The sequence below is a fragment of the Thalassophryne amazonica genome, chromosome 5 (assembly GCF_902500255.1).
Source record: "Thalassophryne amazonica chromosome 5, fThaAma1.1, whole genome shotgun sequence".
Lineage (NCBI taxonomy): Eukaryota > Metazoa > Chordata > Actinopteri > Batrachoidiformes > Batrachoididae > Thalassophryne > Thalassophryne amazonica.
The window spans coordinates 2,100,764-2,125,774 of NC_047107.1; the positions used below are offsets into that span (position 1 = coordinate 2,100,764).

General features: G+C 41.2%; 1 protein-coding gene across 2 annotated transcripts in view; it reads right to left on the reverse strand.

Moving 5' to 3' along the window:
* Nucleotides 1-25,011, reverse strand: part of ppm1f (protein phosphatase, Mg2+/Mn2+ dependent, 1F) — a 151,564-nt gene that overhangs the window by 37,353 nt on the left and 89,200 nt on the right. For both annotated transcript variants that reach the window (XM_034169650.1, XM_034169649.1), the window contains exons 3-5: nt 14,565-14,680; nt 1,126-1,328; nt 748-936 (exon numbers count right to left, since the gene is read on the reverse strand). In XM_034169650.1, the coding sequence (XP_034025541.1) occupies nt 748-936; nt 1,126-1,328; nt 14,565-14,680 (508 nt within the window). The remainder of the gene's footprint in view (nt 1-747; nt 937-1,125; nt 1,329-14,564; nt 14,681-25,011) is intronic.

A 25,011-nucleotide genomic window follows, 5' to 3' on the forward strand; every position in this document is an offset into this window, starting at 1 on the left:
GCTTCCCCTGCTAGATTTTTAAATTCATAACGCTCTGAAACACTACTGCCTGCATTCTGAGCACCATCAACTGTGTGAAGTAAAGCCATATTTGTTTAAAATCTTTGTTACAGCCTTACTTTAAAGCCAAAAGAAACATCATCGGGCCAAAACACAGAACGGTGTCGACGTGTGTCAGGAACATCAGAACTTCTAATTTATACACAGCAGTTTATTCAAGAAAATCCTTATGTGTTTTTTCTTTCATTAAATAATTTGTAATTAGAATAGTTTTAAGAAAAAAAGATTCTTTAGAAATCTTTGATGTTTGTTTGTAAATTAAAACCATGATGATTGATTCCTTCACTTAATGTTAAAATAAGGAAAAAGTTTTTTTTTTTTAAATAATAAAATAGTTTGCTGTTTAAAGAGCCTTTGTTTTATTTCGAAATGTAGCAGCAGGTGTGAGTTTGCAGAGACGAAAGGTGAGCTGGACCCTCAGGACATTTTACCACATGAAGGTCTCCTCTGCAGCTTCTACTTCAAATTGGTGGCATTTTTGGAGACACTTTCCTCACATTTTGAAACACAGAGATGTTCTTTTCTTCTGTCTGGACATCAGATTTTGGTATATTTATTTAGACGAACAAAGAAGGCCCTTTATAAGCCCATAATGCAAAGCCAAACCCCCGGCTTTTTAAGGCCATTTTTCCATCCCATTACCTTGAGAAAAAAATCCTACTGAGAACCCTGATCATGGAACAGTACCTCTCTCTGAGCCTTCCATCTGAACATGTCGTCTGTGCGTCTGAAGGCACTGGACAAAGCCGTGGCTGCATCAGTCTGGAGGGACTCCTGTTTACTGACAACAACATGGAGGTGTGTGGCGGCATAAGCAGCGGCGTCCACTCCCCCATGGCCATCGAACACGGCATAATAAGCACGATCCACCCCATCCTGGAACACACAGAACAACACTAACCCAGGTGACACTGCACGACCAACATGTCACAACTCAGACAGTGAGACATGTTCACCTTTACATGAAAGACCAGACACACAGACCATTTGTAAGCATGGCAACACTATAACATGTATGCTACCTTTATTGTGGCAGGACGTGAAAAGACAAAGAGGTTCCTGTACCTGGAGATTGAAGAGCTGGTTGAATTCAGGTAGGACCACATGTTTGTCCTCCATCTTCCTTCTAGTATTCTTGATGGCATGAATGCAACACTGGAGGAAGCGGGACGAAGTGGCAGGCATCTTGGGGAGGTTTTGATGCCATAGCAGTGCAATGTCTATCAGCTTGTTGAGGAAGAGATGTTGGACCAACTCTGACTGAAGCACTGAGGAAAGGAAGTCATCAAAGACACAGGTGTGTTACTACAGCTGTCTCTCATCTTGCTGGAAAAAGCAAGTCAATAACTAGCCCTTGTTTAACGCCGTGGCCCGCTGATGGTGGACAGCCTTCACCCTACTGGGGAAGGTGTCAGCATCTTAGTATGTGGAGACAGATTCTTGAAGGGAGGGAAACTACAGAAGGCCACGGAGCAGGTGAGGACAGCACCTGCAGGGCCTACAATTAATGTGGAGGTGTAGTCCACGGGTTCAGTAGGGAGACGGGGGAAGAACAATCACCTCGTTTTACAGAAACAGGCTGATGTGTCTAATATATATATATATATATATATATATATATATATATATATATATATATATATATATATACACACATTGTAAATAGAACAGAGCCTTTAATGTTATTGTACATAAAGACACACAGACAACAAAATCTGCCCTCTGTATTTAACCATCCTAGTTACAGTTAGACACAATCCAACCACTAGGGGCAGTGGGCAGCCACAGTCCAGCGCCTGGGAACCAACTCCAGATGCAGATACACTGCCTTGCTCAGGGGCAGAGAAAGGACCAGAGGAGGAAACCCACACAGACACGGGGAGAACATGCAAACTCCACACAGAAAGGGTGGGAAGAGATCTCAAGGACCTTCTTGCTGTAATGCACCAGTGCTAATCACTAAGACACCGAGCTGGTAAACCGGCAACCTTCTGCACAGAATGCCAGTGCTCTAACCACTGAGCCACCAACACCCCCAATATTACAAGATGAACTCTAAATGCCTCAATAACCGATGGCCGAATTTGGTACTGTGAAGGCTTTGCATCCATCCGTCCGTCTGTCTGTGCTCAGCACACGTCCAGTCCTGTTACTGCCAAAGTCTTCAAATTCCCAGGGAACATTCTTGGGCCACAGAGCTTGGACTAATTGATTTTATGGTCAGATATTAATAGAGATGGATATCAAGAACCGGTTCCTTTCAGGTATCGTTAAGAAATGATACGATCCACCGACATCAGTAGTAGACCCTGCAGCAGGTCTGTAATCAACTTTTCTGCAGTGCGGCTTTGCTTTGAACCTTGAACCAGTCAAAGCAGTGATTTGCAGATCGAAACAGTGCTTCAATCTGCTGCTTTGTTGATTCATTCATTCCTAATCTTAATTTTTTCCCGCTAAAACCCTAAAGAGCATATGTCTGCGAGTAATATTTACCTTTTGATGTTAAACCGACCAGTTATGGTCTTCTGAAACAGTTGATAGAAGTATTTTATAACTTAAAAACGGGACCGATGCTAACAGGTTAGCATGTCTATGGTATTTTCAATGTTAAAGTTAGCATTAAGCTGTTCGCATCAGCACGTTTGTGTGCATTTGTTTTCTGTATAATAATTAATGGCTCAGTGTTTGTTGTCATAAAAGAGTCAAATTGTAATTTTTTTTAAATGCATTTTATTCATATATTGATAATAATAATAACAAAAATAGTAATAACTAATAATGCTACAATACAATTTTAGAGAAATAGACAAAAAGAACCCGATTAAAAACAATAGAAAATATAAAACCAACTAACAGTGAACATAAATACATATGGAAATAAATAAGTGTTTCTTGTGAATACCTACAACCCCTGGCAAAAATTATGGGATCACCTCGGAGGATGTTCATTCAGTTGTTTAATTTTGTAGAAAAAAAAGCAGATCACAGACATGACACAAAACTAAAGTCATTTCAAATGGCAACTTTCTGGCTTTAAGAAACACTATAAGAAATCAGGAAAAAAAATTGTGGCAGTCAGTAACGGTTACTTTTTTAGACCAAGCAGAGGGAAAAAAATATAGAATCACTCAATTCTGAGGAAAAAATTATGGAATCATGAAAAACAAAAGAACGCTCCAACACATCACTAGTATTTTGTTGCACCACCTCTGGCTTTTATAACAGCTTGCAGTCTCTGAGGCATGGACTTAATGAGTGACAAACAGTACTCTTCATCAATCTGGCTCCAACTTTCTCTGATTGCTGTTGCCAGATCAGCTTTGCAGGTTGGAGCCTTGTCATGGACCATTTTCTTCAACTTCCACCAAAGATTTTCAATTGGATTAAGATCCGGACTATTTGCAGACCATGACATTGACCCTATGTGTCTTTTTCAAGGAATGTTTTCATAGTTTTTGCTCTATGGCAAGATGCATTGTCATCTTGAAAAATGATTTCATAATCCCCAAACATCCTTTCAATTGATGGGATAAGAAAAGTGTCCAAAATATCAACGTAAACTTGTGCATTTATTGATGATGTAATGACAGCCATCTCCCCAGTGCCTTTACCTGACATGCAGCCCCATATCATCAATGACTGTGGAAATTTACATGTTCTCTTCAGGCAGTCATCTTTATAAATCTCATTGGAACGGCACCAAACAAAAGTTCCAGCATCATCACCTTGCCCAATGCAGATTTGAGATTCATCACTGAATATGACTTTCATCCAGTCATCCACAGTCCACAATTGCTTTTCCTTAGCCCATTGTAACCTTGTTTTTTTCTGTTTAGGTGTTAATGATGGCTTTCGTTTAGCTTTTCTGTATGTAAATCCCATTTCCTTTAGGCGGTTTCTTACAGTTCGGTCACAGACGTTGACTCCAGTTTCCTCCCATTCGTTCCTCATTTGTTTTGTTGTGCATTTTTCATTGTTTTGTTGTGCATTTTTCGATTTTTGAGACATATTGCTTTAAGTTTTCTGTCTTGACGCTTTGATGTCTTCCTTGGTCTACCAGTATGTTTGCCTTTAACAACCTTCCCATGTTGTTTGTATTTGGTCCAGAGTTTAGACACAGCTGACTGTGAACAACTAACATCTTTTGCAACATTGCGTGATGATTTACCCTCTTTTAAGAGTTTGATAATCCTCTCCTTTGTTTCAATTGACATCTCTCGTGTTGGAGCCATGATTCATGTCAGTCCACTTGGTGCAACAGCTCTCCAAGGTGTGATCACTCCTTTTTAGATGCAGACTAATGAGCAGATCTGATTTGATGCAGGTGTTAGTTTTGGGGATGAAAATTTACAGGGTGATTCCATAATTTATTCCTCAGAATTGAGTGATTCCATATTTTTTTCCCTCTGCTTGGTCTAAAAAAGTAACCGTTAATGACTACCACAATTATTTTTTCCTGATTTCTTATAGTGATTCTTAAAGCCAGAAAGTTGCCATTTGAAATGACTTTAGTTTTGTGTCATGTCTGTGATCTGCTTTTTTTTTATACAAAATTAAACAACTGAATGTACATCCTCCGAGGCTGGTGATTCCATAATTTTTGCCAGGGGTTGTAGTGACTCTTCCACCTCCACTTCATCCCTGTAGTATTTAAGTTTAATGACAGTTTGTTTTGGTCAAACCATATTTTCAATGTGTTAATTTCTTCAGTGATTTCCTCCAGAACTATCTGACAAACTAGAAAACTGCTGCATCCTAGTAAGAGCAGAATACTACTGGAATGAATTTGAATAAGGAAAGTTGTTTAGTTTTTCGTCACTAAATGGATGCTGCACTCACTGCAGTTTATTGTCTGGAATAGTCCCAGATTGTATTTCAGAGCTTCTAGAATTCAAACATTTCCGTGTGGGTGGTGTTGGGGGGGTAATTTTGGGTTTCAGCTTTTTTTGTTTTTCACCACTTTCATCCCTGAATATGTCAATCGTGAGTCACTTTTGTGCAGATTAAAGTTACTAACTGGGACTCCTGTCTTGTTGGGAGAAAGAAACAAGAATCGTCCTCCGTTCTGTTCACACAGCTCCAAATGCTGCGCGGCTCTCTGACGAGTCAAGTTAGAACGATATAATACAGTCGGAATTAATAACTTCAAAGTGAAACGCAGTTTAAATCAAATGACACCTCTTTACAAATGTTGTAATACAAACAAACTGCAATCGATCAAAACGTGTTTTTTCCTCCCAAAATGAGACGTCCTGCGCTGATGTGCAGCAGCCGGCTGAGCTCAGCTCAGAGGTACGGAGAGACATTCATGTCAAAATGTCTGAAAGGAAATGCTTTTCACAAAAACTACAGATTTTATTGATTTTTATTGATCCCTAGATATTGATGAGTTGATACCCTTGATGTTAATATTCTGACGTATTACAGCTGCTAGAGGTTCGATAAATATTGCGAATCATAGTGGTGAGAGAGGGCAGCCTTGTCTAGTCCCTCTTTGCAACGTGAAACTTTGAGATGTGATCTCGTTAGTGGTGACTGTGACCTTTGGGGAGTTGTACAGGGTTGTGATCCAATGAATAAATGATTCTCCAAGACCAAATTTATGAAGAACAGTAATAAGAAAATTCCAGCTGACTGTCGAAGGCTTTTTCTGCATCCAATGAGACCGCTATTGCCTTTGTGTTGCGACGCTGTGATTTGTTAACGAGACAGCAAAGTCTTCTGATGTTATTGGTCGAATGTCAAGCCTTCATATACTCAGTTTGGCCATTATGTATTATTGATGGCAGTATTTTTATCAAGAGGGATGCCAATGCCTTGGCAATGATTTTTACATCAGTATTTATTAATGACAGTAGGCGGTAACTCGAGGTCAGAGTAGGGTCTTTTTCTGCTTTCAGTAGAAGTTTTATTGCTGCAGTATTCATATGAGTGGGAATCTGACCTGTGGTGGTAAAAGGTTGCAACAGTTCCTGAGGACACCTGACGCCTCTGCCCCGAATCATCACATTCGTGATCAACGGCCAAGAATGTGTACTTCACGGCATTCCTAACTTCTCATCGTTATGTGGAAATGCAGCATAAGGTCTAACATCACCAACCCCAAGAGTAAGAACACAGGTGGACAGTGGTAAGGAAAAACTCCTTCTGATGATTTGAGGAAGAAACCTCAAGCAGACCAAACTCAAAGGGGTGACCATCTGCTTGGGCCATTCTACCAAAAAAACTTTACAATACACAACACAACACTGTTCCTTCAGAGGAGTCCGTCCCGCGTCTGCCACAGAAATCATCCAATCCAGCACAGTCAAGAACTACGGGAAATATCTGACCTCTGTAACTGCAAACAAAAGTTTCTGTACCAAATATTAAGGTCTATTTTTCTGTTGTGTCAAATACTTATATCATGCAATAAAATGCAAATTAATTATTTAAAAATCCTACAATGTGATTTTCTGATTTTTTTCTTTTTCTTTTTTTTTTTTAGATTCTGTCTCTCGCAGTTGCAGTGAACCTACGATAAAAATGACAGACCTCTACATTCTTTGGAGTGAGTGAGTGAGTGAGTGAGTGAGTGAGTGAGTGAGTGAGTGAGAGTGAGCGTGAGAGAGAGAGAGAGAGCGCGCGCGCGCATCAGGAAACAGTAGCAACTGGACAGACTCTCAGTTCTCATCCCAATCTGCAGGGACTATACGGACAGAGGTGGGGGTTTCAGAGGCAGGATGTGACCAGAAGGACCTCAGTTCAATTCCCAGTTAAAATCTTGTTGTGAGTGAATCTGTGACTGTGAGGAACGGCTGTATAACGTACCAGACAGACAGGTGCTTTAGAGATGCAGCCAATTAAGTAAATAAATAATAAAGTTAGGTTTTAATTTCAAAACATTCATAATGACCATCAGAATAAGATGGCAAAAAGGGCAAAACAACAAGGGGAAAAACAACAAAAAGGACAAAACAACAAAAAGGGCAAGATGGCAAAAAGAGCAAAACAACAAAAAGGGCAAGATGGCAAAAAGAGCAAAACAACAAAAAGGGCAAGATGGCAAAAAGAGCAAAACAACAAAAACAGCAAGACAGCAAAAAGAGCGAAACAACAGAAAGGGCAAGACAGCAGAAAGGCCAAGATGTCAAAAAGAGCAAAACAACAAAAAGGGCAAGATGACAGAAAGAGCGAAACAACAAAAAAGAGCAAAACAACAAAAGGGGAAAGGCAGCAGAAAGTGCAAGGTGGCAAAAAGAGCAAAACAACAAAAAGAGCAAAACAAAAATGGCAAGATGGAAAAAGGGCAAAACAACAAAAAGGGCAAGATGGAAAAAAGAGCAAAACAACAAAAAGGGCAAGATGGCAAAAAGAGCAAGATGGCAAAAAGGCCAAGATGTCAAAGCAAAACAACAAAAATGGCAAGATGAAAAAAAGAGCAAAACAACAAAAAGGGCAAGGCAGCAAAAAGGGGAAGATGGCAAAAGGGCCAAATGGCAAAACAGTGCAAGGCAGCAAAAAGGGGAAGATGGCAAAAAGGGCCAAATGGCAAAACAGTGCAAAACAACAAAAAGGGCAAGATAGCAGAAAAGGCAAGATGTCAAAAAGAGCAAAAAAACAAAAAGGGCAAAAGGAGCAACACAACAAAAGGGCAAGATGACAAAAGGAGACAAACAACAAGAAGGGCAAGATGACAAAAGGAGACAAACAACAAAAAGGGTAAGGCGGCAAAAGGAGCAACACACCAAAAAGAGCAAGACGGCAAAAAGGGCAACACACCAAAAGAGCAAGACGGCAAAAAGGGTAACACGACAAAAAGAGCAAGACGGCAAAAAGAGCAAAATAAAAAGGGCAAGGCAGCAAAAAGGATAGGACAGCAGAAAGGGAAAGATGTCAAAAAGAACAAAAATACAAAAATGCCAAGATGGAAAAAAGAGCAAAACAACAAAAAGGGCAAGGCAGCAAAAAAGGGGAAGATGATAAAAAGGCAAGATGGCAAAAAGAGCAAAACAACAAAGACCAAAACAACAAAAAGGGCAAGATGGCAAAAGGGCAACACAACAAAAACAGCAAGATTGCAAAAACAGCAAAACAACAAAAAGAGCAAGACAGCAGAAAGGGCAAGACGGCAAAAGATCAAAACAACAAAAAAGTGCAAAACAACAAAAAGGGCAAGACAGCAAAAAGAGCAGAATAACAAAGAGAGCAAAACAACAAAAAGGACAAGACGACAAAAGGAGCAAAACAACAAAAAGGGTAAGACGGCAAAAAGGGCAACACAACAAAAAGGCCAAGATGGCAAAAAGAGCAAAACAAGAAAATGAGCAAGACAGCAAAAAGGGAAAGACAGCAAAAAGGCCAAGATGGCAAAAAGAGCAAAACAACATAAATGGCAAGATGGCAAAAAGAGCAAAACAAGAAAATGAGCAAGACAGCAAAAAGGGAAAGACAGCAAAAAGGCCAAGATGGCAAAAAGAGCAAAACAACATAAATGGCAAGATGGCAAAAAGAGCAAAACAACAAAAAGAGCAAGATAGCAAAAAGAGTGAAACAATAAAAAGAGAAAACAACAAAAAGGGCAAGACAGCAGGAGGGCAAGACGACAAAAAGGCCAAGATGTCAAAAGAGCAAAACAACAAAGAGTAAAACGGCAAAAGGGGCAAGATGGCAAAAAGAGCAAAACAACAAAATGGAAAGATGGCAAAAAGAGCAAAACAACAAAAAGAGCAAAATTGCAAAAACAGCAAAACAACAAAAGGGAAAGATGTCAAAAAGAATGAAACAATAAAAAGAGCAAAACAACAAAAAATGGCAAGACAGCAGAAAGGGCAAGACAGCAGAAAGGGCAACACAACAAAAAGTGCAAGAAGGCAAAAGGAGCAAAACAACAAAAAGGCCAAGACGGCAAAAAGGGCAACACAACAAAAGAGCAAAATTGCAAAAAGAGCAAAACAACAAAAGGGAAAGATGTCAAAAAGAATGAAACAATAAAAAGAGCAAAACAACAAAAAGGTCAAGACAGCAGAAAGGGCAACACAACAAAAAGGGCAAGATCGCAAAGGAGCAAAACAACAAAAAGGCCAAGACGGAAAAAAGGGCACACAACAAAAAGAGCAAAATTGCAAAAAGAGCAAAACAACAAAAGGGAAAGATGTCAAAAAGAATGAAACAATAAAAAGAGCAAAACAACAAAAAGGGCAAGACAGCAAAAAGGGCACACAACAAAAAGGTCAAGATCGCAAAAGGAGCAAAACAACAAAAGGCCAAGACGGAAAAAAGGGCAACACAACAAAAAGGGCAAGACGGCAAAAAGGCCAAGATGTCAAAAACAGCAAAACAACAAAAAGGTCAAGATGGCAAAAAGAGCAAAACAACAAAAAGGTCAAGATGGCAAGAAGAGCAACACAACAAACAGGCCAAGATGGCAAAAAGAGCAACACAACAAAAATAGCAAAACAACAAAACGGCAACGCAACGAACAGGCCAAGATGGCAAAAACAGCAATACAACAAAAAGGATAAGATGTCAAAAGGAGCAAAACAACAAAAAAGGGCAAAACAGCAGAAAGAGCAAGAGGGCAAAAAGGCCAAGATGTCAAAAAGAGCAAAACAACAAAAAAAGTCCAAGATGGCAAAAAGGCCAAGATGTCAAAAAGAGCAAAACAACAAAAAGGGCAAGATGTCAAAAAGAGCAAAACAAGAAGAGCAAAACAGCAAAAAGGGCAATACAGCAAAAAGAGCAAGATGGCAAAAAGGGAAAGACAGCAAAAAGATCACAATGGCAAAAGGGTAAAACAGCAAAAGGGGAAAGGCAGCAGAAAGTGCAAGGTGGCAAAAAGAGCAAAACAACAAAAAGAGCAAAACAAAAATGGCAAGATGGAAAAAGGGCAAAACAACAAAAAGGGCAAGATGGAAAAAAGAGCAAAACAACAAAAAGGGCAAGATGGCAAAAAGAGCAAGATGGCAAAAAGGCCAAGATGTCAAAGCAAAACAACAAAAATGGCAAGATGAAAAAAAGAGCAAAACAACAAAAAGGGCAAGGCAGCAAAAAGGGGAAGATGGCAAAAAGGGCCAAATGGCAAAACAGTGCAAGGCAGCAAAAAGGGGAAGATGGCAAAAAGGGCCAAATGGCAAAACAGTGCAAAACAACAAAAAGGGCATGATAGCAGAAAAGGCAAGATGTCAAAAAGAGCAAAAAAACAAAAAGGGCAAAAGGAGCAACACAACAAAAGGGCAAGATGACAAAAGGAGACAAACAACAAGAAGGGCAAGATGACAAAAGGAGACAAACAACAAAAAGGGTAAGGCGGCAAAAGGAGCAACACACCAAAAAGAGCAAGACGGCAAAAAGGGCAACACACCAAAAAGAGCAAGACGGCAAAAAGGGTAACACGACAAAAAGAGCAAGACGGCAAAAAGAGCAAAATAAAAAGGGCAAGGCAGCAAAAAGGATAGGACAGCAGAAAGGGAAAGATGTCAAAAAGAACAAAAATACAAAAATGCCAAGATGGAAAAAAGAGCAAAACAACAAAAAGGGCAAGGCAGCAAAAAAGGGGAAGATGATAAAAGGCAAGATGGCAAAAAGAGCAAAACAACAAAGACCAAAACAACAAAAAGGGCAAGATGGCAAAAGGGCAACACAACAAAAACAGCAAGATTGCAAAAACAGCAAAACAACAAAAAGAGCAAGACAGCAGAAAGGGCAAGACGGCAAAAGATCAAAACAACAAAAAAGTGCAAAACAACAAAAGGGCAAGACAGCAAAAAGAGCAGAATAACAAAGAGAGCAAAACAACAAAAAGGACAAGACGACAAAAGGAGCAAAACAACAAAAAGGGTAAGACGGCAAAAAGGGCAACACAACAAAAAGGCCAAGATGGCAAAAAGAGCAAAACAACATAAATGGCAAGATGGCAAAAAGAGCAAAACAAGAAAATGAGCAAGACAGCAAAAAGGGAAAGACAGCAAAAAGGCCAAGATGGCAAAAAGAGCAAAACAACATAAATGGCAAGATGGCAAAAAGAGCAAAACAAGAAATGAGCAAGACAGCAAAAAGGGAAAGACAGCAAAAGGCCAAGATGGCAAAAAGAGCAAAACAACATAAATGGCAAGATGGCAAAAAGAGCAAAACAACAAAAAGAGCAAGATAGCAAAAAGAGTGAAACAATAAAAAGAGAAAACAACAAAAAGGGCAAGACAGCAGGAGGGCAAGACGACAAAAAGGCCAAGATGTCAAAAGAGCAAAACAACAAAGAGTAAAACGGCAAAAAGGGGCAAGATGGCAAAAAGAGCAAAACAACAAAATGGAAAGATGGCAAAAAGAGCAAAACAACAAAAAGAGCAAAATTGCAAAAACAGCAAAACAACAAAAGGGAAAGATGTCAAAAAGAATGAAACAATAAAAAGAGCAAAACAACAAAAAATGGCAAGACAGCAGAAAGGGCAAGACAGCAGAAAGGGCAACACAACAAAAAGTGCAAGAAGGCAAAAGGAGCAAAACAACAAAAAGGCCAAGACGGCAAAAAGGGCAACACAACAAAAAGAGCAAAATTGCAAAAAGAGCAAAACAACAAAAGGGAAAGATGTCAAAAAGAATGAAACAATAAAAAGAGCAAAACAACAAAAAGGTCAAGACAGCAAAAAGGGCAACACAACAAAAAGGGCAAGATCGCAAAAGGAGCAAAACAACAAAAAGGCCAAGACGGAAAAAAGGGCAACACAACAAAAAGAGCAAAATTGCAAAAAGAGCAAAACAACAAAAGGGAAAGATGTCAAAAAGAATGAAACAATAAAAAGAGCAAAACAACAAAAAGGTCAAGACAGCAAAAAGGGCAACACAACAAAAAGGTCAAGATCGCAAAAGGAGCAAAACAACAAAAAGGCCAAGACGGAAAAAAGGGCAACACAACAAAAAGGGCAAGACGGCAAAAAGGCCAAGATGTCAAAAACAGCAAAACAACAAAAAGGTCAAGATGGCAAAAAGAGCAAAACAACAAAAAGGTCAAGATGGCAAGAAGAGCAACACAACAAACAGGCCAAGATGGCAAAAAGAGCAACACAACAAAAATAGCAAAACAACAAAACGGCAACGCAACGAACAGGCCAAGATGGCAAAAACAGCAATACAACAAAAAGGATAAGATGTCAAAAGGAGCAAAACAACAAAAAAGGGCAAAACAGCAGAAAGAGCAAGAGGGCAAAAAGGCCAAGATGTCAAAAAGAGCAAAACAACAAAAAAAGTCCAAGATGGCAAAAAGGCCAAGATGTCAAAAAGAGCAAAACAACAAAAAGGGCAAGATGTCAAAAAGAGCAAAACAAGAAGAGCAAAACAGCAAAAAGGGCAATACAGCAAAAAGAGCAAGATGGCAAAAAGGGAAAGACAGCAAAAAGATCACAATGGCAAAAGGGTAAAACAGCAAAAAGGGCAATATGGCAAAAAGGCCAAGATGGCAAAAGAGCAAAACAAAAAAAAAAGCAAAACAAAAACGGCAAAACTACAAAAACAGCAAGATTGCAAAAAGAGCAAAACAACAAAAGGGAAAGATGTCAAAAAAGGCCAAGATGTCAAAAAGAGCAAAACAACAGAGTAAAACAACAAAAAGGGCAAGATGGCAAAATGGGCAACACAACAAAAAGGGCAAGATCGCAAAAGGAGCAAAACAACAAAAAGGCCAAGACGGCAAAAAGGGCAACACAACAAAAAGAGCAAAACTGCAAAAAGAGCAAAACAACAAAAGGGAAAGATGTCAAAAAGAATGAAACAATAAAAAGAGCAAAACAATAAAAAGGGCAAGACAGCAGAAAGGCCAAGATGTCAAAAAGAGCAAAACAACAAAAAGGGCAAGATGGCAAAAAGTCCAAGATGTCAAAAAGAGCAAAACAAGAAGAGCAAAACAGCAAAAAGGGCAATACGGCAAAAAGAGCAAGATGGCAAAAAGGGACAGACAGCAAAAAGATCACAATGGCAAAAGGGTAAAACAGCAAAAAGGGCAATACGGCAAACAGGCCAAGATGGCAAAAGAGCAAAACAAAAAAAAAGCAAAACAAAAAGGGCAAAATTACAAAAACAGCAAGATTGCAAAAAGAGCAAAACAACAAAAGGGAAAGATGTCAAAAAAAGTCCAAGATGTCAAAAAAAGCAAAACAACAAAGAGTAAAACAACAAAAAGGGCAAGATGGCAAAAAGAGCAAAACAACAAAAAGGTCAAGACGGCAAAAAGGTAAACACAACAAAAAGGTCAAGACGGCAAAAAGGGTAAGATTGCAAAAAGGGTAAGACGGCAAAAGAAGCAACACAACAAAAAGAGCAAGACGGCAAAAAGGGCAACAACAAAAAGAGCAAGACGGCAAAAAGGGCAACACAACAAAAAGGGCAAGACGGCAAAAATGGCAACACAGCAAAAAGAGCAAAACAACATACATGGCAAGATGGCAAAAAGAGCAAAACAACAACATACATGGCAAGATGGCAAAAAGAGCAAAACAACAAAAAAGGGCAAAACAACAAAAATGGCAAAACAACAAAATAGAGCAAGATGGCAAAAAGGGTAAAACAGCATAAAGGGCAAGATGGCAAAAAGGGTAAAACAGCATAAAGGGCAAGACGGCAAAAAGGCTAAAAGCAAAAAGGGCAAGACGGCAAAAAGGCTAAAACAGCAAAAAGGGCAAGACTGCAAAAAGGGTAAAACAGCAAAAAGGGTAAGACGGCAAAAAGGGTAAGACAGCAAAAAGGGCAACACAGCAAAAAGGGCAACACAACAAAAAGAGCAAGACAGCAAAAGGGTAAGACAGCAAAAAGAGCATGATGGCAAAAAGGGTCAAACAGCAAAAAGGACAAGACGGCAAAAAGGCCCAGTTGTCAAAAACAGCAAAACAACAAAAATGGAAAGACGGCAAAAAGGGCAAGACAGCAAAAAGGGCAAAACAACATAAATGGCAAGATGGCAAAAAGGGTAACACAGGAAAAAGGGCAAGATGGAAAAAAGACAAGATGGCAAAAAGGGTAAGACAGCAAGAAGAGAAAAAGAACAAAAATGGGAAGATGGCAAAAAGCATAAAATATATAAAAGGCAAGACTACATAAACAATAACAAATTTAAACCTCAGTTAAAATTCAACACACAAACCAGAAAATGAGGTCAAATGATTAAATAGTCAAAATCAAGAGGAAAGAATGAAGACAAGTGGGCATCCTAATATTTAAGGGAGGTGATGGTATAGTGGTTAAGTGTTGGGCTTGAGACCAGAGGATCCTCGGTTCAAATCCCAGCCTGGCCAGAAAATCACTAAGGGCCCTTGGGCAAGGTCCTTAATCCCCTAGTTGCTCCCAGTGTGTAGTGAGCATCTTGTATGGCAGCAGCCAGACATCAGGGTGAATGTGAGGCATTATTGTAAAGCACTTGTGCGTCTGATGCAAACAGAAAAGCGCAATATAAATGCCGTCCAGTTACCATCATCATCCCTGCCTCCTACTGAAGACAGGAAAAACCACTGACGATCAGACACACACATTCCAACACTTACAGACTGCAGGCTCCTCCTCCTCCTCCTGTGGGCAGTAGAAAGGTGAAAGGTCAGACTGCAGCAGCTGGGACAATGCTGCCTGGCACAAGAGCACGCTGGTAGCTGCTGGAGCACCCCTGAAGCAAGAAAGACAAAAACCTCAAGTAAGCAATCAATCAATCAATCAATCAATTTTTTTATATAGCGCCAAATCACAACAAACAGTTGCCCCAAGGCGCTTTATATTGTAAGGCAAGGCCATACAATAATTATGTAAAACCCCAACGGTCAAAACGACCCCCTGTGAGCAAGCACTTGGCTACAGTGGGAAGGAAAAACTCCCTTTTAACAGGAAGAAACCTCCAGCAGAACCAGGCTCAGGGAGGGGCAGTCTTCTGCTGGGACTGGTTGGGGCTGAGGGAGAGAACCAGGAAAAAGACATGCTGTGGAGGGGAGCAGAGATCGATCACTAATGATTAAATGCAGAGTGGGTGCATACAGAGCAAAAAGAGAAAGAAACACTTAGTGCATCATGGGAACCCCCCAGCAGTCTACGTCTATAGCAGCATAACTAAGGGATGGTTCAGGGTCACCTGATCCAGCCCTAACTATAAGCTTTAGCAAAAAGGAAAGTTTTAAGCCTAATCTTAAAAGTAGAGAGGGTGTCTGTCTCCCTGATCTGAATTGGGAGCTGGTTCCACAGGAGAGGAGCCTGAAAGCTGAAGGCTCTGCCTCCCATTCTACTCTTACAAACCCTAGGAACTACATGTAAGCCTGCAGTCTGAGAGCGAAGCGCTCTATTGGGGTGATATGGTACTGTGAGGTCCCTAAGATAAGATGGGACCTGATTATTCAAACCTTATAAGTAAGAAGAAGAATTTTAAATTCTATTCTAGAATTAACAGGAAGCCAATGAAGAGAGGCCAATATGGGTGAGATATGCTCTCTCCTTCTAGTCCCCGTCAGTACTCTAGCTGCAGCATTTTGAATTAACTGAAGGCTTTTTAGGGAACTTTTAGGACAACCTGATAATAATGAATTACAATAGTCAGGCCTAGAGGAAATAAATGCATGAATTAATTTTTCAGCATCACTCTGAGACAAGACCTTTCTGATTTTAGAGATATTGCGTAAATGCAAAAAAGCAGTCCTACATATTTGTTTAATATGCGCTTTAAATGACATATCCTGATCAAAAATGACTCCAAGATTTCTCACAGTATTACTAGAGGTCAGGTTAATGCCATCCACAGTAAGGATCTGGTTAGACACCATGTTTCTAAGATTTGTGGGGCCAAGTACAATAACTTCAGTTTTATCTGAGTTTAAAAGCAGGAAATTAGAGGTCATCCATGTCTTTATGTCTGTAAGACAATCCTGCAGTTTAGCTAATTGGTGTGAGTCCTCTGGCTTCATGGATAGATAAAGCTGGGTATCATCTGCGTAACAATGAAAATTTAAGCAATACCGTCTAATAATACTGCCTAAGGGAAGCATGTATAAAGTGAATAAAATTGGTCCTAGCACAGAACCTTGTGGAACTCCATAATTAACTTTAGTCTGTGAAGAAGATTCCCCGTTTACATGAACAAATTGTAATCTATTAGACAAATATGATTCAAACCACCGCAGCGCAGTGCCTTTAATACCTATGGCATGCTCTAATCTCTGTAATAAAATTTTATGGTCAACAGTATCAAAAGCAGCACTGAGCTCTAACAGAACAAGCAAGAGAAGACAAAGACAGAGCAGCGTTTCAAACGCAGAAGAAACAAACATCTCTTTGTCCATGTGACGTCCAGGCAGGGACGCGACTCAGGAAGGCAGAGATACAGGAAAACCCTGAACCCTGAGGCTGAAGGGCTCTCCTCCAGTTACAGCAAAAAAAAAAAAAAAATCACCAGACCTTCATGAGAAGATTTGAAAATATTTTTGTGAAATACAGCAGTCTGAGTATTTCTGAGTCAAGTTACACACGGTGACAAAATGGGGACTAATATCCATCTGTCCCCAGCGGGAGGACTAAGACGTGCATGGCAGGAAAAGCATCTACTCTTGTACGTAAGATTAGTCAAGATATGATTGTCTGCCATCTCGAGAATTAGGCTTCAGAAATCAGATCCACGTTGAGCTCTGAGACCACAACCTCTCATTTGAACTCTGGGTGTCCCCGATTACAAATGGTCACGGGGTTCAGACCAGATGATTAAAAAAAACACACCTTTGCTTTCTATTTTTAACAATAAGTTAATGAGTCATGAAAATACAGCCCTGGTCCCACCGAATAACGAGCGATGACTAATGAGCCACGTAGCATGTGTTATTTTATTTATTATTATTATTTTGTTATTTGCTCTTAGAGGCTCTTCGAGGCAAAACACACGGCTAACGAGGCTCATCTCTGAGCGTGGCATTAATTTCATGAAGTTCAAAATTGAGCAAAATAACGTGGGTGATTCGTGTCGGAGGCACTACAAGCACAAAGGAGGCTGTCGGAGAGACGTTATCCGAGCGCCCGGCAGCTCCGACGACAGGACAGAGCAGGTTCCACTCGGAGAAAGAAGGTTCCACTCGGAGAAAGAAGGCCTTGTAGGCTTTTTTAAACATGGGTTTCCTGCAGCTCCTTCAGAAGAACATCATATATGTGGCTCATTATTCATGGCTTCATTATTCAGACTGACCAGGGTTTAAGGAACTTTGACTTCTGAAAAAAAAAAAATGAGGTGGGCTTCATAGATAATTGGCAAAGCTTCTGGGGAAAACCTGGTCTTGTTAGGAGAGACGGCATCCATCCACTTTGGATGGAGCAGCTCTCATTTCTAGAAATCTGGCCAATTTTCTTAAATCCTCCAAACCGTGACTATCCAGGGTTGGGACCAGGAAGCAGAGTTGAAGTCTTACACACCTCTCTGCAGCTTCTCTCCCCCTGCCATCCCCTCATTACCCCATCCCCGTAGAGACGGTGCCTGCTCCCAGACCACCAATAACCAGCAAAAATCTATTTAAGCATAAAATTCAAAAAGAAAAAATAATATAGCACCTTCAACTGCACCACAGACTAAAACAGTTAAATTTGGTCTATTAAACATTAGGTCTCTCTCTTCTAAGTCCCTGTTGGTAAATGATATAATAATTGATCAACATATTGATTTATTCTGCCTTACAGAAACCTGGTTACAGCAGGATGAATATGTTAGTTTAAATGAGTCAACACCCCCGAGTCACACTAACTGTCAGAATGCTCGTAGCACGGGCCGAGGTGGAGGATTAGCAGCAATCTTCCATTCCAGCTTATTAATTAATCAAAAACCCAGACAGAGCTTTAATTCATTTGAAAGCTTGACTCTTAGTCTTGTCCATCCAAATTGGAAGTCCCAAAAACCAGTTTTATTTGTTATTATCTATCGTCCACCTGGTCGTTACTGTGAGTTTCTCTGTGAATTTTCAGACCTTTTGTCTGACTTAGTGCTTAGCTCAGATAAGATAATTATAGTGGGCGATTTTAACATCAACACAGATGCTGAGAATGACAGCCTCAACACTGCATTTAATCTATTATTAGACTCTATTGGCTTTGCTCAAAATGTAAATGAGTCCACCCACCACTTTAATCATATCTTAGATCTTGTTCTGACTTATGGTATGGAAATAGAAGACTTAACAGTATTCCCTGAAAACTCCCTTCTGTCTAATCATTTCTTAATAACATTTACTCTGATGGACTACCCAGCAGTGGGGAAATAAGTTTCATTACACTAGAAGTCTTTCAGAAAGCGCTGTAACTAGGTTTAAGGATAGATTCCTTCTTTATGTTCTCTAATGCCATATACCAACACAGTGCAGAGTAGCTACCTAAACTCTGTAAGTGAGATAAGAGTATCTCGTCAATAGTTTTACATCCTCATTGAAGACAACTTTGGATGCTGTAGCTCCTCTGAAAAAGAGAGCTTTAAATCAGAAGTGCCTGACTCCGTGGTATATCAATCAATCAATCAACTTGTTTCTTATATAGCGCCAAATCACAACAAACAGTTAAAGCAGATAACCCGTAAGTTGGAGAGGAAATGGCATCTCACTAATTTAGAAGATCTTCACTTAGCCTGGAAAAAGAGTCTGTTGCTCTATAAGAAAGCCCTCCGTAAAGCTAGGACATCTTTCTACTCATCACTAATTGAAGAAAATAAGAACAACCCCAGGTTTCTTTTCAGCACTGTAGCCAGGCTGACAAAGAGTCAGAGCTCTATTGAGCTGAGTATTCCATTAACTTTAACTAGTAATGACTTCATGACTTTCTTTGCTAACAAAATTTTAACTATTAGAGAAAAAATTACTCAGAACCATCCCAAAGACGTATCGTTATCTTTGGCTGCTTTCAGTGATGCCGGTATTTGGTTAGACTCTTTCTCTCAGATTGTTCTGTCTGAGTTATTTTCATTAGTTACTTCATCCAAACCATCAACATGTCTATTAGACCCCATTCCTACCAGGCTGCTCAAGGAAGCCCTACCATTATTTAATGCTTCGATCTTAATATGATCAATCTATCTTTAATTAGTTGGCTATGTACCACAGGCTTTTAAGGTGGCAGTAATTAAACCATTCTTAAAAAGCCATCACGTGACCCAGCTATCTAGCTAATTATAGGCCAATCTCCCAACCTTCCTTTTCTCTCAAAAATTCTTGAAAGGGTAGTTGTAAAACAGCTAACTGATCATCTGCAGAGGAATGGTCTATTTGAAGAGTTTCAGTCAGGTTTTAGAATTCATCATAGTACAGAAACAGCATTAGTAAAGGTTACAAATGATCTTCTTATGGCCTCAGACAGTGGACTCATCTCTGTGCTTGTTCTGTTAGACCTCAGTGCTGCTTTAGATACTGTTGACCATAAAATTTTATTACAGAGATTAGAGCATGCCATAGGTATTAAAGGCACTGCGCTGCGGTGGTTTGAATCATATTTGTCTAATAGATTACAATTTGTTCATGTAAATGGGGAATCTTCTTCACAGACTAAGGTTAATTATGGAGTTCCACAAGGTTCTGTGCTAGGACCAATTTTATTCACTTTATACATGCTTCCCTTAGGCAGTATTATTAGACAGTATTGCTTAAATTTTCATTGTTACGCAGATGATACCCAGCTTTATCTATCCATGAAGCCAGAGGACACACACCAATTAGCTAAACTGCAGGATTGTCTTACAGACATAAAGACATGGATGACCTCTAATTTCCTGCTTTTAAACTCAGATAAAACTGAAGTTATTGTACTTGGCCCCACAAATCTTAGAAACATGGTGTCCTAACCAGATCCTTACTCTGGATGGCATTACCCTGACCTCTAGTAATACTGTGAGAAATCTTGGAGTAATTTTTTATCAGGATATGTCATTCAAAGCGCATATTAAACAAATATGTAGGACTGCTTTTTTGCATTTACGCAATATCTCTAAAATTAGAAAGGTCTTGTCTCAGAGTGATGCTGAACAAACTAATTCATGCATTTATTTCCTCTAGGCTGGACTATTGTATTCATTATTATCAGGTTGTCCTAAAAGTTCCCTGGAAAGCCTTCAGTTAATTCAAATGCTGCAGCTAGAGTATCTGACGGGGACTAGAAGGAGAGAGCAATATCTCACCCATATTGGCCTCTCTTCATTGCTTCCTGTTAATTCTAGAATAGAATTTAAAATTCTTCTTCTTACTTATAAGGTTTTGAATAATCAGGTCCCATCTTATCTTAGGGACCTCGTAGTACCATATCACCCCAATAGAGCGCTTCGCTCTCAGACTGCAGGCTTACTTGTAGTTCCTAGGGTTGTAAGAGTAGAATGGGAGGCAGAGCCTTCAGCTTTCAGGCTCCTCTCCTGTGGAACCAGCTCCCAATTCAGATCAGGGAGACAGACACCCCTCTCTACTTTTAAGATTAGGCTTAAAACTTTCCTTTTTGCTAAAGCTTATAGTTAGGGCTGGATCAGGTGACCCTGAACCATCCCTTAGTTATGCTGCTATAGACTTAGACTGCTGGAGGGTTCCCATGATGCACTGTTTCTTTCTCTTTTTGCTCTGTATGCACCACTCTGCCTTTAATCATTAGTGATCGATCTCTGCTCCCCTCCACAGCATGTCTTTTTCCTGGTTCTCTCCCTCAGCCCCAACCAGTCCCAGCAGAAGACTGCCCCTCCCTGAGCCTGGTTCTGCTGGAGGTTGCTTCCTGTTAAAAGGGAGTTTTCCTTCCCACTGTAGCCAAGTGCTTGCTCACAGGGGGTCGTTTTGACCGTTGGGGTTTTACATAATTATTGTATGGCCTTGCCTTACAATATAAAGCGCCTTGGGGCAACTGTTTGTTGTGATTTGGCGCTATATAAAAAAAATTGATTGATTGATTGATTGACTGAAGTCCTGAATGAAAACAAGGTGCCCAGTGTTTGACAATATTTTTAAATACTTCTTCATTGAATTAATTGCAACTCAACAGTCCGTGAATAAAAAATTACCTCGCAACATCATGAGAAGTATTAAAAAAAGAAAAAAGCAAACTGACCTGAGTTTATCACATTAAGTTAAAAAAAAAAAAGAAAGAAAACAGAGAAGTGGACAGTCCACAGTCTGGTGAGAAGACGGCAGGGAATCATTTATTTCAAACCCTTTTCTGGATAGAGGCCACCCTTTCCTGAGGTCACACTGAGGTCAGCGATCCTGATCTGAATCCTTCAGCTGAGCTGCTTCAGCTAGGTGATCTCATGGTGTCCTCAGCTCTGAATGCTAACAGAGACGAGGTTTTTTGCAGTTGGATCCAGACTTGCTGAGCGTGTTTGTTGTGGAACATTTCAGCTCTCCTGAACAATCAATCCAATTTATGAGTGTTCCCTGGTCTCCGACATCTTCCTTTGCAAGCGTACATTTGCTCTAAGATTTGATCCAACCTTGTTGTTGTGTGCTGGGGTGCCTGGCTGGCTTTTGTTTCTGTCTTCTGTTTTTCCTTCCGGTGGCATGCGTTCAGGGCTGAGTGGCTGAGTTGTGGCTGAGTTATCAGGACCTCACCCTGATCACCGGAGGCTTGTCATGTGCAGCTCGTCAGACTCACAGCTGTGGTGCATCTGTATGGATTTGGGCATGGTTGCATTTAGTCTGAGTACACAGTGGTGTATTTGCCAGAGACTCCGACCTTGTGACCAGACGGGTGGAGATCGACGTTTGGAGAACCATCTCATCTTATGGACGCAGAGACCGTACCAGTTTGATGCCATGTCTGTGAAAGAGGAGGGGGTGAGGCTCACGCTCGTCAGCACACTTCCTGAGGTACTTTAGGTTTTGTGACTAACATGAGTACAGTCAGTAGATGTGGGTGTCCCTCACACCTTATTATATTGAGCTGTTAGTTAGTCGTTTAAATCAGCTTCCACTGCAGTGGAGAATTGAACTGGGGTGTTCCATGCCTGCAGGTGTGGGAAGCTGATTGGTGATTAAGCCAGGAAGTGTTTGCTGATTATGTACACCTTTGAGTGGTCCTCTCTGTGTGTGGAGTGGTGGACTCACATTATGGTTTCTTCTTTCACAGACTCGGTTGGTCGCGGCCACCTGGGGGTGTCGGCGGGGTCCTTGGGTCCGAACTGTTCTGGCTCCGGACCGTTTGTGCTGCTGGGAGCGCACCGTTTTTCCACCTCGCCAGACCGCGCACTTATTTGTTATTAATTGAGCACTCACTGTTATGTTATTAATTCTGTTATCCTTTGAACCGTGCTCTGTTTCCTTTAAGCTGGGTCCTACTGTCAAACGCTGGTCGGTGCTCCGACTGCGTCCGACACATAACACTTGTGTCTGAGTTCAAGGGTTAACGCAGTCTGAGAATGTATCACCTTGCCCAACTCAATCATGATGGACAGGTGAGGGGTCGTGCATCTGGTAGCAGCCGTCTTACCAATTCTCCAGTATGTCAGGGCAACACACAAACCAGTTAGTACCAGCCCTGCTATGATAAAACCAAATATAAATAAGTCTTTGATGTCCTCCCCAGAAAAAGGCACCAAGCACGCAACAAGCCATTTCTCTCCGAGGTGTCAAGAACACAGCCCGGCAGGGGAGGTTCCATCTGTGCACGCAGGGTCCCCCAGCTCTGATTCCCTGTTGAAATAATGGCATTCAGAGACCCAGCTGATCAATTCCAGGGTTAATCAATAAGAATTCACAGTCCGGTGAAGTAGGAGAGATAGAGGAGAGAGGAGGAGGATGCAACCACCCTCGTCGGAGTCCCAGCACATGAAAACTGGAATTCCATACATTTCCAGGAACTTTCATGTGTTTGACAGACTGGTCGTCTCCATGTCAAGACACAGGTTAGCCTACAGAGCAAGCAGGTCCACAGACGACGCCACCTCTCTGGCTCGTCACACAGCACTGTCCCATCTGGAGACACTGAGCACATTGCACCGTTAACACCGTCACTCCCAGCAAGCTAACCGCCAAACTCCACCAGCTCAGCCTGAGCGCTTCACTCCACAACGGGATCCAGGACTTCCTGTCAAAGTGACCTCAGGTGGCGAAACTGGTCCTCCACACATCCTCCACTGGGGTGCGTGCTCGTGCTCACGCATGGCTGTGTCCCTGCATGTGATGCCAACAGACGACACCGCGGTAGTCAGGCTGATCACTAACAACAAGGGACGACAGGCCTGAACACAACAAAGACCAGAAGGTCACAAGGTGCGTGGGGCGTCCAGTATCAGGTTTCAGACCTCAGAGAACCTGGACTGGAAGTGCCAATGGTTTTCCTAAGGACAGTTAAAAAGTCTGGACTGCTCCACAGAGAACACTTTAAGAGGGCAAGACTCTCACTCACTCACACACACACACACACACACACACACACACATCAAAGTGAAACCAACACTAAAAGACGATAAATAACTGATTTTCTTCCTCACTGCCTCGTCGCTGCCTCAGCGGTGAGATGTTGTGACGGTGAATCGGCACGAGATGCTTTCCTTAACAACATGACGGGAGGTGCGCCAGGGTCAGCTGTGTTTGAGCCGACAATGTATGGGGTCAGTGTGAGTGAGAAAACACGGAGTTAGCGTTCCTAAAGTAAACATGCAGAGAGAGTAACATGTTGATTCCCCAAAAAGCAGTGAGCTAAAGAACAGGAACAGGAAGTCAGCAAACAATGCAGACAGGAAGTCAGCAATTCCTTTCGGGGTTCACTCGAAGGACCCCTTCAACTGTTCTTTTTTTCCTGTTTACAGGAAGCGACTCCACGAACTCTGCATCAGTAACTCTGTCACTTAATGAATGAGTGATTCATCTGCAGGGACAGTGTAGCAGGGAGACATGCTCGTCTGTTCACACTTTGCTGTCCTCACTGCTGGTTTCCACCATCATCCTGCTGTTCTTTACCTCCTTCCACCTCAGCTTATGGAAAAACCCTGATCACGACTGACAGTGAAGGAACTCTGGGACTAAAAAAAAAAGCAGGAAGAGGTTAGGGAGGGTCAGCTCGGGTCAACTCTCTCACAGCACCCTGGACAGCAACCACCCAGGCAGACAACCATCTACCTGCTGCACCACTAAGTAACCTTTGAGCGACACGGCAGTCATTCCAGTGGGTCTCAGGATGGGTATCCTTAAGAAACTGAAACACCAGTGTGAAATCCTACAGTGGTGTTTCAGTTTGTTTTTAATGGAGACAGAGAGCGGCAGTGATGCAGGTGATGTTAACACAGTGGTAAACATACCACTGTCCCAGCTTTTTTGAAACGTGTTGAGCAAATATGTGCAAATATTTGCAGAAAAACGAAGTTTATCAGTTTAAACATTAAATATCTTGTCTTTGTGGTGTATTCAATTGAATATAGGTTGAAGAGGATTTGAAAATCATTGTTCTCTGTTTTTATTTACATGTCACAAAACGTCCCAACTTCACTGGAATTGGGGTTGTAGGATTGTCCAGTGCCTTATGGGGGGGGGGGGGGGGGGGGGGGGGGGCAACAGTTTTACCAGCATTCTGTGCTCAACCACCTCCTCCAGGGTGGCAAGCTTGGAGGCAACAACAGAGCCAACAAAATGAGGAACCTTGGGGTAATTTTTGATCCTACATTGTCCTTTGACCTCCACATTAGAAATATTACTAGGACTGCTTTCTTGCACCTGTGAAATATAGCGAAGATTCGTCCCATCCTGTCTATGGCTGATGCTGAGACCCTGAGCCATGCGTTTGTCACTTCTTGATTGAACTACTACAATGTTCTATTTTCTGGTTTACCACAGTCCAGCATTAGGGCTCTCCAATTGGTTCAAAATGCTGCAGCCAAACTTTTGACACGAAGCAGAAAGTTTGACCATATTACACCCATTTTGGTGTCTCTTCACTGGCTTCCTGCCCCTGTCTTCTCTGATTTACTGATTGAGGTGCACAGCCAAACAACTAACAGCCACCTGAATTAGCATATCAGCTTGTGGCAGAGCAGGGAGA